The sequence below is a fragment of the Salvia hispanica genome, unplaced genomic scaffold, assembly GCF_023119035.1.
Source record: "Salvia hispanica cultivar TCC Black 2014 unplaced genomic scaffold, UniMelb_Shisp_WGS_1.0 HiC_scaffold_64, whole genome shotgun sequence".
NCBI lineage: Eukaryota > Viridiplantae > Streptophyta > Magnoliopsida > Lamiales > Lamiaceae > Salvia > Salvia hispanica.
This window is the reverse complement of record NW_025952399.1, coordinates 8,704-23,395: the sequence shown is the minus strand read 5'-3', so window position 1 is coordinate 23,395 and position 14,692 is coordinate 8,704. Positions and strand designations below refer to the sequence as shown.

The 14,692-nt window shown below is 35.3% G+C and overlaps 1 protein-coding gene across 1 annotated transcript; it reads left to right on the top strand.

The window, feature by feature from the left end:
• Positions 1 to 2,991: 2,991 nt before the first annotated feature.
• LOC125199712 (zinc finger BED domain-containing protein RICESLEEPER 2-like) lies at positions 2,992 to 4,039 on the top strand. Its single transcript, XM_048097643.1, has 2 exons — positions 2,992 to 3,942; positions 3,989 to 4,039. The coding sequence occupies exons 1-2, from the start codon at positions 2,992 to 2,994 to the stop codon at positions 4,037 to 4,039; spliced, it is 1,002 nt and encodes a 333-aa protein (XP_047953600.1).
• The last annotated feature ends 10,653 nt before the right edge of the window (positions 4,040 to 14,692 follow it).

The following is a 14,692-nucleotide window of genomic DNA, read 5'->3' as shown; positions in this document are numbered from 1 at the left end:
TGTTATTCTTAAATTTTAATGAATTTCATCTTTATTTAAATTTTACTTGTATATAACTATATTTCAAATAAAAGGAATAAAAATGAATTATTATAATGTAGATTTTATTTAATTATATTTAAAAATAATAAATTGATGGTGAAATTCATGTATTTATAGTCTATAGTGTTAGTGAAGGCATGAGTTGTGTGTTGTTTCTTAAATAATGAATGGGGTTAAAAATGTTGTGAATCCAATTTTAGTGACGGTGCATTATAGATGCTCGTATCAAACAAAAGAAGAATTTATTATTCTATTCCTTTTGATTTTTACATTGATTTGTCTTACTATACATTTACGTATAAAACTCCTCCAAAAAAATCATTAACATATGTACATTTATATACACAGTATAGACACATAATTTCCAAAGCTTAATTATTTCTCTCTTTTGTTCCAAAAAAAAAAATCAGAATAAAATGAAAGAACCATTAATTTCTCTATCTTAATTAATTAAGCTTACATTACACAAATCTCATATTTGATAAAAATATAGGGAGTTACAGTGGAATCCTGGAATGGCATTACGGAGTATTGAATAACGCCACATAATCACGACTTATTGCGTGTGCATTTTTACAATAGCAAAATCGTTTAATTTTAAGCCAAATTCTTTTTATCTTTCTAATTCGTAAAAACAAAATATTTTATTTGAAAAATAGAAAATATGATGAATCAAATGCCAAACACGTGTACTGCAGCATGTGCTCGGTAACTCAGTTCGGCAACTCACCACCGTGCCCCGATGAACTGAGACATAATTATCACTATGAGTAATCTAGAAAATGAAAATTGTGTTCGTTTTGATTCAACAACACCAATTGCATTTGTACATTAGTTCATATATTTGATCAGTGCGATTCCATTCTCGATGTAAATCCAAATGTCGAATAATTCATTGAATTTGAGCTTACTCCAATGATAGTGAAACATTTGCTATGGCCTGATAATTTGGAATCGTGACAGATGCCTAATTTTTCATATTGGCCTTGTATTATGTCAAAATGTGATAAAATGTAAAGTTTGCACTATTAATATTAAAACAACTAGTACTAGGCTCTACATTTAGAATGCCTTGGGAATTGTAATAAATAGGGCTGGGAAAACGGTTCTCGGTTCTCGGTTAACCGAGAACCTTATTTTGTCGGTTCTTGGTTAACCGAGAACCGAAAAAAGAAGGTCCGAGTTCGGTTTCGGTTAGGGGGATTACTCAATTCTCGGTACTCGGTTAGAACCGAGAACCGACAGGTTAGAACCGAATAACCACTTAATTTTAATATTTAATTTTATATTTTTTATACATTGATTTTAGAAGAGTAAATAAGGAAAATGTAAAAGGTTAAAAACCCTACTGTAATATATGGTAAAACCGCCGCTGCATACACCTCTCTCCCTCACGGCCTCACCCTTCTCTCTCACTGCAATCGTTCTCTTCACTCGTCACCGCTGCTAGCCTGCTCTCAACGAAGAGGCGACAACTCCGTTTCCATTCTCTTCTCTCGACGCCGTTGTTCGAACTTAAAGGTATGCATGTAATATGTACATAGTTGAATTGAGGTTTCGAACTGTAACTATGATAGTTTAGTTTTGGATTGTAATTATTTCGAAATTCAGCATACCTACGCAGTGCATCGTAGATTAACTTGTCTAATTATGGAATAAGAATACTATGAATATGATTTAGACTTAAACATATTGTTATACTCATGCAGATTAGTCATTAGCGGATTAGGAAATACAGTAAGAATTTAGTAATATATTTTGAACTCAACTGATCAAACTTAATATTTAAATAATTTAATTTCATTGGAAGTTTAGTCTTTCGTCTTCAGAATTTAAGAAAATATGTATGTGAAGTAGCTATCGGTAATTAGCATACTTACCATGTAATTCATCATGATTCATGCATTCATGATTCTTAACATCAAATTTGAATAATTTATATCTGTATTGCAGAAACGGTAATACACCATGTCTGAATCTCTCATTCAAGCAATAGCTAGCAATCAGCCAGAGCTCAATGTGGAGAAGTTAGAAGATATTGAAATAGAAGAACTCGGGGAAGGCAATGCAGCTACAACGAAAGAAAAAGAGAATGAGAAGTCAAAAAAACGCAAAACAGGAGCACCTGCAAAGAGGTCTAATGTGTGGGATTTATTTGAGAAAATTAATGTTGATGTAGGAGATCCTCCCGTGCAAGTTCGAAAAGGAAAATGTAAGATGTGTCACACGTTGATTGCCGCTAATCCGAAGTTGAATGGCACCTCCGCAATGTGGAAGCATCATGCTTCGTGTTTGAAGAAACAACAAGCAGGACAGACCCAAATGAAGCTCAACCAAGAAGGATCGGGGTCCCTCATTAGTTGGAGATTCAATCAAACCGCGGCTAGGATAGCTTTATGCAAGTATATTATCCTTGATGAGCTTCCCTTCAGAGCCGTGGAGAAAGAAGGATTTGAGCTTTTCGTGGCAGAAATATGTCCTATGTTTCAAATCCCGAGCAGATATGCGGTGCGAGCTGATTGCGTGAAGATGTTTTTGCAACAGAAGGAGATAATGAAAGTGTTTTTTAGTAAACCAGGCATGGGAAGAGTGTCATTAACCACAGACTGTTGGACTGCCATCAATAACACAAATTTCATGTGTGTTACAGCACATTTCATTGACAAGGAGTGGAGGTTGCAAAAGAGAATTATCAGCTTCACCGAGATTGACAGTCATAGTGGGAAGAGTATTGGTGAGCTATTGGTAGATGTTGTAACACAGTGGCGTTTACCAAGATTGTTTTCTTGCACCCTAGACAACGCTGCAGCCAATAATTTAGCAATGAAACACGTGCACTCCTAGCTCAATGCAAGATACATCCTTGCTGCCAATGGTCAATACCTTCATCGGCGATGCGTTGCCCATATAATCAATTTGGTAGTTGATGAAGGATTGGAAGATATAAGCATGTCTGTGATACGAGTTAGAGAAGCTGTGAAATGGATAAAGGCTTCACCAAGTAGATCTCGCTACTTCAAGGAGATAGCCAAGATAGCTAATGTTGATACCTCAAAGTTCTTGTGCATGGATGTGCCTACCAGGTGGAACTCAACCTACTTGATGCTTGAGGCGGCGTTGCCATATGAGCCGGCTATGAGGTTGTTTCAAACCTTGAATCCTGATTTTGCTAGTGACTTGAAGGAAAGGAAGCACAAAAAAATGTCAATTGGTGTTCCTACTGAACTCGATTGGATTGAAGTGAAGAGGATGTGTGGTTTTCGCGAACAGTTCTACAATCTTACTCGTCTAGTCTCCGGCTCCCACTATGTCACATCGCATCAAGTTCTCATGGAGCTGTGTGACATGATTAGTCTCATAACAGACTTGGAAGAGGATGAAGACGATGGTCTTAGAAACATGGCCGTGAGGATGAGATTGAAGATTGGTAAGTATTGGCTAGAGGAAACTGAGCTAAATCCGAAGATGAACAAAATCCTTTACATTGCTGCCATGTTAGATCCCAGGCAAAAGATGAAGCACGTGGAACATTGTTTAAAGTTGGTGTATGGTAGCACACGAGCAAATGAATTGCTGGAGGAGTTAAATAAGCAGATCTATGATTTATATGAGGCGTACAAGGCAGAAATGGCTCCAATATTGGGTCAAACACAACCACGAAAAACAACACAAAATGCCCTAGTAACAAATAGATCGGCGAATCTGCGCTTTCTTGGCAAAGGAAAAAAATGTTCTCTCGGAGTTATTAACAACAATGTTGCAGATATGTCTGACCAGACGGAGCTCACTCGATACCTCTCAGACAGTCTATATGTGATGACTGAGGATGAAGTTGACAATTTTGACATCCTTGAGTGGTGGAAGAAATACACAGCGGCCTTTCCTATTATGTCGGAGATGGCAAGAGATATCCTAGCTATTCCTATATCTAGTGTTGCCTCTGAAGCGGCATTTAGCATGGGAGGTCGTGTTCTTTCGCCATTTAGAAGCTCTTTGACTCCGAGGGTGGTAGAGGCTTTGTTATGCGCCGAAGATTGGTTGAGGTCCAACAACTGTTTTATCAATGATGAAGAAGGAGACCCAGAAACAGCTATCGATAAGCATTACGATGATTGTGAGTTTTTAATATTATTAGTAATTTTGTATTTCTATTAGTTCTTCATTTTTTGAATAATTATTCGTATCTCAATTTTGTGACACTCGCAGTGGTGAAGGAACTACAAAATCTTGGCATAGTGTCAACCAATGAGACGCCTTCATCTGCCGGAATTGAAGTGTGAATGTTGACGAATGATGATTGTGATTTTTGAATATTTGGACTTTGAATCTAGATCATTTTGATGAATGATGATGGTTTGCATTGGTTTTAGACTTTAGTTTTGTTGACTTTGTTGGATTTTTGGTTTTTACATTGGTTTTAGACTTTGTTGGATTTTTGGTTTTTAATGATGGAATGGAATCATTGTTTTTGTCCTTTTGATTATTGACTTATTTCTTGTTTAGCTATTTGCATATTTATGTTTGATGTTTTTTGGTTCATATTGATGTTGTTGTTTGTGATATTGTTGTTTTAAATTTATAAGTTTAATTTTCGAGTGCTGTAGGTTCCAATATTAATTAACAATGTATTTCTTTTTAATTACACGAAATACGTTTATTTATTTATATTTTTACCTGCATTTAACAAAAATAGCTCGTAGCACAGGTGGTGAGCTTCTGTTGGAACTCTTCTTCTCCATCAGTGTCACCCAGGATCGACTCCTACCAAGAGCAGGCTCATTATTTTTTTTTACAGAATATATTGCACTTAGTTCGGTTCCTTCAGTGGAACCGCTGACCGAACCGATCAAAAGGTTCGGTTCCGGTTCTGGATTTCGGGAAAAATGGGAGTCGGTTAACCGACTAATCGGTTCGGTTCTAACCGAACCGACCGAATCCCCAGCCCTAGTCATGCCAAATTCTTATACTTCCAATTTACACGTTAAAAGGTTGCCAAAAGAGTTTGTAATCTAAGCATATTTATTCCTAATTTGTTTTGCTGTGCTTCGGTACGATTGTGGAGTTAATTATGTTAATTTGGAGCGATTTTGGTCTATGTTTGTGTGAAATTGTGAATATTTAGCCCACTCTAATTTGGACACCAGCTGATGGTGTAAAAGGAAAATTGACGCTGTGCATTTACCTCTAGTCCACTATGTTTCAAAAATCGCACCTATATTCAATATATATATGTCATAATATCATATCGCCAATCACCGTAACACAATTTCAACTCATTTCAAAACTCCGATTTTTTCAGCCTCGCAACCCAAAAAAAACAGATACATATGTATACTGAAGATTGGTTTTAGAGGATTCATATCGCAAATAATTTATTTTTTTACTATTCTATCGGTCTATATTTTACAAATTACAAGTTACTATCAATCAATAAAATAATGTTGAGAAATTTTAGACATTAGGTCTCAATTCACTACCTTTCTAGATTTGGGATTAAATTTGTTGATCTTTTAAAATATGGATTGAGGTATGCGAAATTTTTAAAAATAAGGGATTTTTACACTTTTCTTATTTTTCCTTATTTTTTATTTTTTTTTATTTTCTCCCTCCCAACAATTTATTAATTGACCAAAATACTCACTACAAATTTAGACACTCTTCCATCCTTATGACAATGTACAAAAACGGGGTTAACTTTTTTTAGGATGTAAATGAATCATTTTTCTTATCTTATCTTTTGAGGATATAATATTTCCTCTTCCAAGTATTACATCGTTGAAATCATTTCATCGCATTGTGCAAATATACATTTTTGAATAAGCTATTAACAAATCATTTCATGATAAACGTACATGAACATAAATTAAATGAAAATTAAGGTCTTACTATTTCTTAACAACTTATAATATACATATAGGATTTTGATCGGTGGATCTCATTGATTTTTTTGTCAACTCAAATTGATGGAGTTAATTAAGTCTGTTTTTATTACTCCTAGTTTATACTATGTGAGTATATTCATATATAGGTAGCTATAAGATTTGATGGGTACATATCTGAACAACTCAAGCTACTTTTTTCTCTTCACAAATAATAGGAGTATAGATCAAGTTCGCGATTCGTTCTTCAAATAACTAAAAATGAAATGAAAATCGGTTGATCATTTTCGAGCCATATAAATCCCAACCCATTATTAATTGATAATCCCAAATTATGATAGAATCGACTAAAATAAACTCAAAAAATAGATAGTACTAATATGTTGAGATGCGTGAGTCGATTTCATATGTTGTAAATCGATGGCAGTACGTGTGGACGGTGGATATGTCATATATTTTGATTTTTGAGGGAATATGAAAATCAATGGATAAAGAAAATTGGTAGAGCACAAAATCCGAAACAAGGGAGCAGAGATGTCTTTTAGATACCTATGGATCAGGTCAGTGGCAGAGCAACAAACACTAGAGATAAAGTAGTGGAGTATTCGTTTGTGCCATTATTGGGCTACACTTATACTATGTACCTAAAATAACCACACATATCCTGCCAATATATTCTATGAGCTCGAGAAGATTTTTCATTTTCAAGTTCCAACATAATTTGGGAAATGATGAGATGCATATAAACTATGACCTTTTTATCTTCAACAACCAAAAACCAGTTAATTCAATCAAATAGGGAGATGATGGAATAAAAATCTTGCATCATCTTTGCAAAGAAATGTGTGTTCATTGGAGTATTATTTTTTTGCAAAGAAATCTGGCATCCTACTTCTTATACTCACTTAGGAGGTTTCTGCCGATTCTATTGTTAATTACTCGAAAATTAAATTTGTACGTCTAGTGAAGTCGAAAGATTTGATCATTTCTAAACTGTTTATAAAAGGACATAATTCTCGTTTTAATAAATTTGTTTTTCTCATCCCTAAGCTGCAAAAAAAAATCCCATCTCATTCCACACAATCACCTCGATTTTTCTGTCTTTTAGCATGGGTTTTTCTCAGATTGTAACGACTAGGGTGGTGGTTACTTCAAGGATAATAGTGGAAGATTTGTAAAAATTTGGTCTCGGGATTATGGCATTTCAATTCATTTTCTGATTAATTCTAATTGATTTTTGCTATGATTGTGGCATTAGTCTATGGATTGACTATAATCATATGATCAATAATTCGATACAAACATGTTTAAAATCCTTGCTGTAGGGAAATGGGCCCGAGGCCCAAATGTGGCGCTCATTTCCATCCGTGATTGATCCAAATGATGAATTAACCAATTGAGATGAAAAATAATTTAATTATTCAAATAATACTATATTTGAATGTATGTAACAAAAAATTTAAATAAAAAGTTAAAAATTGTTTTATACAAATTTAATGCAAGGTAGAGAGAATGATTAACAAAATTAACAGGTCAAATTAACAATATCGACAAAAAGAATTGAATACGAACTATAAACCAAAACATCGGCGCCCAAACAATTACTCCCTCCGTCCGCAAAAAGTAGGCTCGTTTGTAGTCGACACGAGTTTTAATGAGAATTTGGTAAAATAAAAGATTAAATATATAAAAATATGGGTAAAGTAAGACAGATGAGGGAAAAAGAGGTAAAGTATATGGGATGAAAATTTTCCATTTTTATAAATAGAAATAATTTTTATGAACATCCCAAAATATCAAAATGAGACTGTTTTCATGAACGGAGAGAGTTAAAATTCAAGTATGTTCAGTGTTCGGAAACAACTCGAACACAAGCTATAGACAAAGTCGTGCGTGAAATACTCCCTCCGTCCCCCATTAAGAATCACACTTTTCCATTTTGGTCCGTCCCCAATTAAGAGTCACACTTCATTTTTACCATAAATAGTAAGTAGGTCCCACATTCCACTAACTCAATTCACTCACATTTTATTATAAAACCAATATAAAAAAATGAGTCACACATTCCACTAACTTTTTCAACCAACTTTTCTTTACATTTCTTAAAACTCGTGTCCGGTCAAAGAGTGACTCCTAATAGGGGACGGAGGGAGTATATAATGAGAACAATATGAATATTTTTTTGAAGAGCATAGCATTGATATTAATTTTACTAGGATTATATTAAATATTTATATCTATAGAATTATTTTCTATTCTTAAATTATAAATATCATTCTTTACTCTCAATGAATATGAGAAAAATAAATAAGAATTACTAATTTAAGATATTTAAAAATAAAGCAACAAATGAACTAAATATACCTTTAAAATCAATTTTACTACTTTTATTATATATTTATACCGCTGTAGAGTTAAATAATTATCTATAAAAATCTAAAAATCGTTATATACTTCGTTCCTCGTTTGAGGGCTCATACCACTGTGAATGCTCTAACTATTGTAAAAACATTATAAATAAAATTGAATATTTTAAGATTATTATGTTTTAAATTTTAGCATTAACTTATTTAAGTTTTTGGTTCTATAACTGCATAGTACCTCATTACAAATAGATTATTTTGATTTATCTATCCGTGCGAATTTCAAGTTATTTTTCTCATTGCGGGAAATCCTACATAAACATACTTAACACCGTGCAAATTTCAAGCGGTGATTTTGCCGATCACACCCCATTTCCCGTGGCGCACTAGCCATCGGGCGAAATGGGGGACACCGTCCATGTCGGGACGGTCGGCGGCGGCAGTGCGAGTGGTGGCAGTGGGAGTGAAGGCGGTGGGAGTGGTGGTGGTGGTGGCGGTGCTAATTTGTACGATCACATACGGAAATATGAGATTCAGACTCATGTGACAAGCCAAGGCCCTGAAAGGATCACTAACGAAATACCGCATTTAGAAGCCCATTTACTTCGCAAAAAAAACGAATGAGAACCCAAATATTTCCATTTATCTGAAACAGGCCCAATACAAAAACTGATATTTTAAAAGGCCCAATTTTGATTACAACAAGGAAGGAGCCCAAACGATATTCATTAAACTTACTCACTTAACAATAACAAACTACAATTAATCAACATTATGATTTAATAACATAATTTAAGAGGCAATACACAAGCAGTAGTAATTAATTATGAAATTACATGAAAATAAACACAGCTTGAGACTTCAGTACGCCCCCAGATAGGCCTCCACCGTGAGGTTTCTTGTCGGCGTCAGCTTGTTAACGAGGAAAATGTCCTCGATCTCCATCTTGTAGACGGAGAAGCTCCCATTCATGTTGGGGAAGCCGGCGAACTCGGGATGGGCCTTGAACAAGGCCTTCTTCGCCTTGGCTTCCGCCTTGGAGTCCTCCGCGATCTTCTGGAGCTGCCCGGAGATGGTGATCTTGGCGCAGCTTGGAGACTGCGGGTCCGAGCCGCGGTTTTTCGCCCAAACCGAACCGAACCGAAAAACCGAAATTTTTGTATTTTTAAAACCGAACCGAACCGAAAAACCGAAAAAACCGAACCGAATTTCAAAATTTCGTTTGGTTCGGTTCGGATATTCGGTTTTCGGTTATTTTGCTCACCCCTACTAGCCACCGGGCGAAATGGGGGACATCGTCCACGATAGGACGGTCGGCGGCGGCAGTGCTGGTGCTTAGCACCACAAGCAAGAGGGCAACAACGAAGGTGCTTAGATATATTGAAGAATTGGATGGTGTTTAGAGGTGCATGGTCTGAAATCCGCACGAACCCTACCTTAGAAATTGAAGAGTTGGATAATGACTAAAAGGTGCACGGTTTGAAATCCGCACGAACCCTACCTTAGAAATTGAAGAGTTGGATAATGACTAAAAGGTGCACGGTCTGAAATCCGAACCAACGGCCGATAGTCAAAAATCATAAACACGATCCCGATTTTAATACCTACAAAAATTGACATAATTGCAATCCATTTTACTACTATCTAAGTACAATTCAATTTTTTTTATTACCGTGCGAATTTCAAGTCACTCTATATCATCGTTTTCAACATTGTCGAGTCATCTTCTGGAATTTAATTGAATTTTTATATTACTATGCGAATTTCAAGTCACTTTATAATTTTGTTGTTTTGATCGAAGATATTACATCCGTACCAGAATAAGAGTAACATTTTTGTCATTTCGGTTCGTCCAATAATAAGGGTTATGTTTCACTTTTACCATAAATAGTAAGTATGTCTTATATTCTATTAACTAACTTCACTCGCATTTTATTTTAAAATCAATAATAAAAAGTGGGTCCTATATTCCCTTCCAACACATTATTACTTACATTTTAAAGACTTATGAGATCACGTCAAATTAACTTATGATCACGTCAAATGTTACTCATATTGTGGGACGGAGGTAGTACCAATTACCAAGTGAATATAAACGAACTCATAAATTTGATAATTGTGATTGTGATAAATACTTGAATTCAGTTATATTGGCCTTGAAACTATTTAAACTATGAGATTTAATTACTTGCGGCTTAACTAAACTCCCAGGTTTAATTAATTAGGATTATTTAAAACCAAACATTCAATTGAAAGAACCCAACACAAAAATTTAATTTCAAGCTAACCCTATAATAATATCAAGCCCAACCTTTCAAATTATTTCAGCCCACAATACCCTTAAATTAGGCCCATATCTAAATTAAATTGAAGATTCACTCAAGAGTTACTTCCAACAATTAATAAGGACTCGGCCCAACTGTCAAATATACTTTGGCCCAACCATAAAAGAATTAAACAAGGCCCACGATCCTAACTGAAGAGGGGTTAAATATTTTTTAATTGATAAGGAGTAGTAGTTGCAAGTTAGCATGCATATGAGCAACACATTCGTATACACTATAGAACGGTTATTATTATAAATATTTTGCTTTAGTCTATATTCGAGGATGATATTTTAGCCAAATTTATAGTAATAATTAAAAATGTCGTCAATACTTATTCCAGCAATGGACCTTTTCATGTATTTATTTTGGTTTTCTTAATTTGATTGTGTTCCACACTCCCAATTATTTTTTCTATCATCCACAAATGTATACCACATTTACCTTATTTTAAAATATACTCATTTCATTTGATGAAATATATAATCTCACACTCTATACTTATATCTCACATTCTAATAGTCTAACATTCCAGCTTTTTCCGACCTTTTGTTTGTTCTCGAAACGACGTCGTTATGCATATAAAATAATTTTTCGCTTTAATTTTTTCGTTGAGAGAAGGATTTTATCATAAATGGTAATAAGATCTCACCAGGGATTTTTTTGTTGGACGAAAACAAATTTTTTTTTTGTCCAATTTGAAACCCACTTTTCACGAGCCCAAGCCTTTTTATATTTAATGCTTTCTTCTATGAGCCCATCTTAAATAAAAAACGTAATCAGCCCAAAGAAATTTATACAACAGTCACGGCCCAATCGAAGCCACCGGGGAAGAAGAGGCGGCAGCGGCAACCAGTTTCGGCAGATGGAGGGAGACGGCGGTGAAACCAGGCTGAGAAGTCGAAATTGAGAATAGAGGGAGAAAGTGATTATGTGACGTGAAAATGGGAGAAAAAAATAAGGAGCTGTTGTTTACTACTATTTCAGTTAGACTCATTTTGGTAGTTGGGCTACTGTACTAATATTTTATTTGGGCCTAGAGTCATTTATTTAGTTGGGCAGTCTGGTTAATTGTTTGGACCGGAGCTTTTAAGATATCCTTGCCCGGATGAGATAAAGAAAAAGAAGAAGAGGGCGGAATTAAATCATGGGCTTTTCACGCGTGTTTTTTGAGAACGGAACGAAAAGAGAAGTGAAGCATGAACTCAAGGAAAGGATTTCTCCGTGAGCAAAATTGAAGTCGAAGTAAGGAATTCAAATTCAGAAAATTAAACGAACAAGGTAGGCTTTTCGAACTAAAGTATTTTCAAAGGTTTTCAAATTAATATATCGGTTTGAGCATCATTTTAAGTGAAGACACGCCTGTTAAGTGTGATTGTAATTATTATTGATTTTATTCCATGATGATGTGATATATACGTGTTTAAAGTCAAAATGAATGCATTTGTTGTGTTGCAATGTATAGTTTTTTTAGTGGTTGTGAATTTGCTCGACTTTGTCGATATAATGAATTGATGATCGACCTTTACAAAAGTATGTTTCGTGTTCAAATACCTTTTATGAGGAAAATAAAGTTGAAAAAGGTTATGTCATGACATGTTTTATTTTGAGAACAGATATTACAGTTTCACTCAATGGTGGTTGAGTTGGCATGACATAAGTGTTGTTTTAGCCCTACATGTGTTTACCCTATGTGCATGTTGAGTTGTGACAAGTGCGGTGGGTGTTAAGTATGAAAGTGAAGAAGATAGCAAATCAAATGTTCTGAATATATTATGTCTTTATACATAATATTATTCTTCTCTTGAATGCTTCCAGTAAACAGTGTATTTATTTTGATTTCAAATATTGTTGAGATAATATTTGTTTTGAGTTGTTGATTGTCGAAATGATACTCTGATTTTTATTTGAGCTATCCCATTATTTTGAGTCATTCTCAAGTATACAATTGTTTTCCTCTTTCTTCTCCGCTTCTTTAATCCTCCCCTAGTCGCGATCAACCGTGTTTTCTCTCCTTAGAAAATGCGGTCGTGACAACTATGGTGCCTGATTTGGGTTATTTGGCTGTCGATATCATTTTTTTTGGTTTATTTTTATAGTTAATTTTAGATTAGTGCATCTAAACGTGACAAAGTATATATACTGAACAAGTTGGAATATAATCATAAAAAAAAATTGTGATTCATTGCATGGATTTGCATTGTGTGATCGATGTATGTGTTCCGAGTTTCATTTCCAAAAAAATTTTGGTGGATGTGCATTGTGCTTTCTTTATTGTAAATTCGTCGATGCATAATGTTCTTGTTTGGATCCTGTTGTTCTATATATCTATATTTGCTGCCAGATTGTTTAATTGTTTGGCGTTGGGTGAATTTGGAAAAAAGGTTCCTTTCAAAGGGAATCTTTGTTTTTGCTTTCTGAACAAGGAAAAAAATACCATCTCAATTGGCGTTTATAAATTTGAAAACGCCAATTCAATTTGCGGCTTAAAGAATGACGGTTTAATTTGCATGCTCGAATGAAACATGTTATAGTAGTGTACAACAACTATATATTCAAAGTGGTAAAGCATTGAAAGAAGATAATAAGGCTAATTTCATGCATCGGTATGTGCGAAAAAAATGTTATAATTTGCTGGGTCTAACACGTTTCCTAAGCCAGGTGTGTGAAGAAAAACGCTAGATCAAGGAAGTAAGGAAGGAGATGGTCTAGCGAGAGAAAGGAACGAAAATGAGAGAATTTACAAGGAAAAATGGCGTGACAGAGGAGTCTACGGCTGAGGGCGACAAAGTCATTATCTATACCTCACTGGGCCCACCTAAAACGCCTATATATAGAGAAGAGCATGCAACGCAAGGGGGGCAGTTTTTTTCACTCTTCTTAGCTCATATACACTTTCACACACTTGGAAATGGATCTGGGGGTAATCGTGATAGGGAGGGTACCTTTTTAGAAGAATTCGTGCTTGGTAACACCGTCCTAGTGAGGGCGAAGATACAATTATTTTAAATTTCAGTTGTTTTTGCTTGTTTACACCGTCGAACTTTAGTTTGGGAGTCGACCGTAATGTTGATGATGTTTAACTGTTTACCGTTCATGGATCTGCGTTTAGCCGTTTAATTTCAAGTCATTTGCATAGATCTCTCTGCTGTTCGCCTAATTCTGCAATTGTTATGTTGATCTCTGTTTATTTTTTATGTTGAGGTGTTTGTTGTGGTAGTTGGTGGCAGATCTGTGGTTGTTTGAGTGATTGGAGTTTTTTTTGGCGTGATGAAGAGTTTCTTCTGTTTGGAGTTCTTGTCGGACGCTTGGATCCGGAGTGGATTTAGCATCTGAGGTCGGATTTGGCGTATGGAAACAGTAGTTGATAGATTTGTTTTATTGCCTCTTGGTTTCTATTTTACTTCGTCTAGGATATGCAGATCTGTTAAGTTCTTCAGTTATTATGCATAAATTTGATTTCAAATCGGTAACTCTGTTTCTTCTGCTTGTTCATGCTGTTTTATTTAAAAAGTTCTGCGCAATTTGGTTGTAGAAGACGATGTCATTGTCAGTTAGTACGAGAGTTAGTTATTCTGCCAACTTTTCAGTCGTACCTTGCTTTTTTTAGACATGGTCCCCACCGTAGATTTATTTCCTAGGTCTAGCTGTTAGTGAAGTTTTTTTAAAAGGTTCCCAAGTCAAGTTAAATTTTATTTTCTTCAACCCAAAAAAATGCGTGGCAGCAGCCAACACCAAAAACACTTCCAAGTCCTTGAACATGAGTATTACGCTTCCTTCTCTGTGGGATCGATCCCTACTTCCCTATACTAGGTTTAGTAAAGAGGTTGAGGGTTTTTGAAAGGAAAAATGTTCTGTGTGTCCGACGACCGGGATTTCTCGCGACCCACGAGTTCCTAGACCAAGTGATCTGGTGGACTCGCTGGATCTAGGGAACCTGCTTTTTTTTCTTAGCATAACACATGCAAACACACAGCATGCAACCATACTACAGTCAGCCCTGCGAAGGGGAGTGCCAAGCTCAAGCAAATTCGATGGGAAGTTTGAATCCCGATGGAAGTTGGAATCAAGGCAGGCAAAGGGA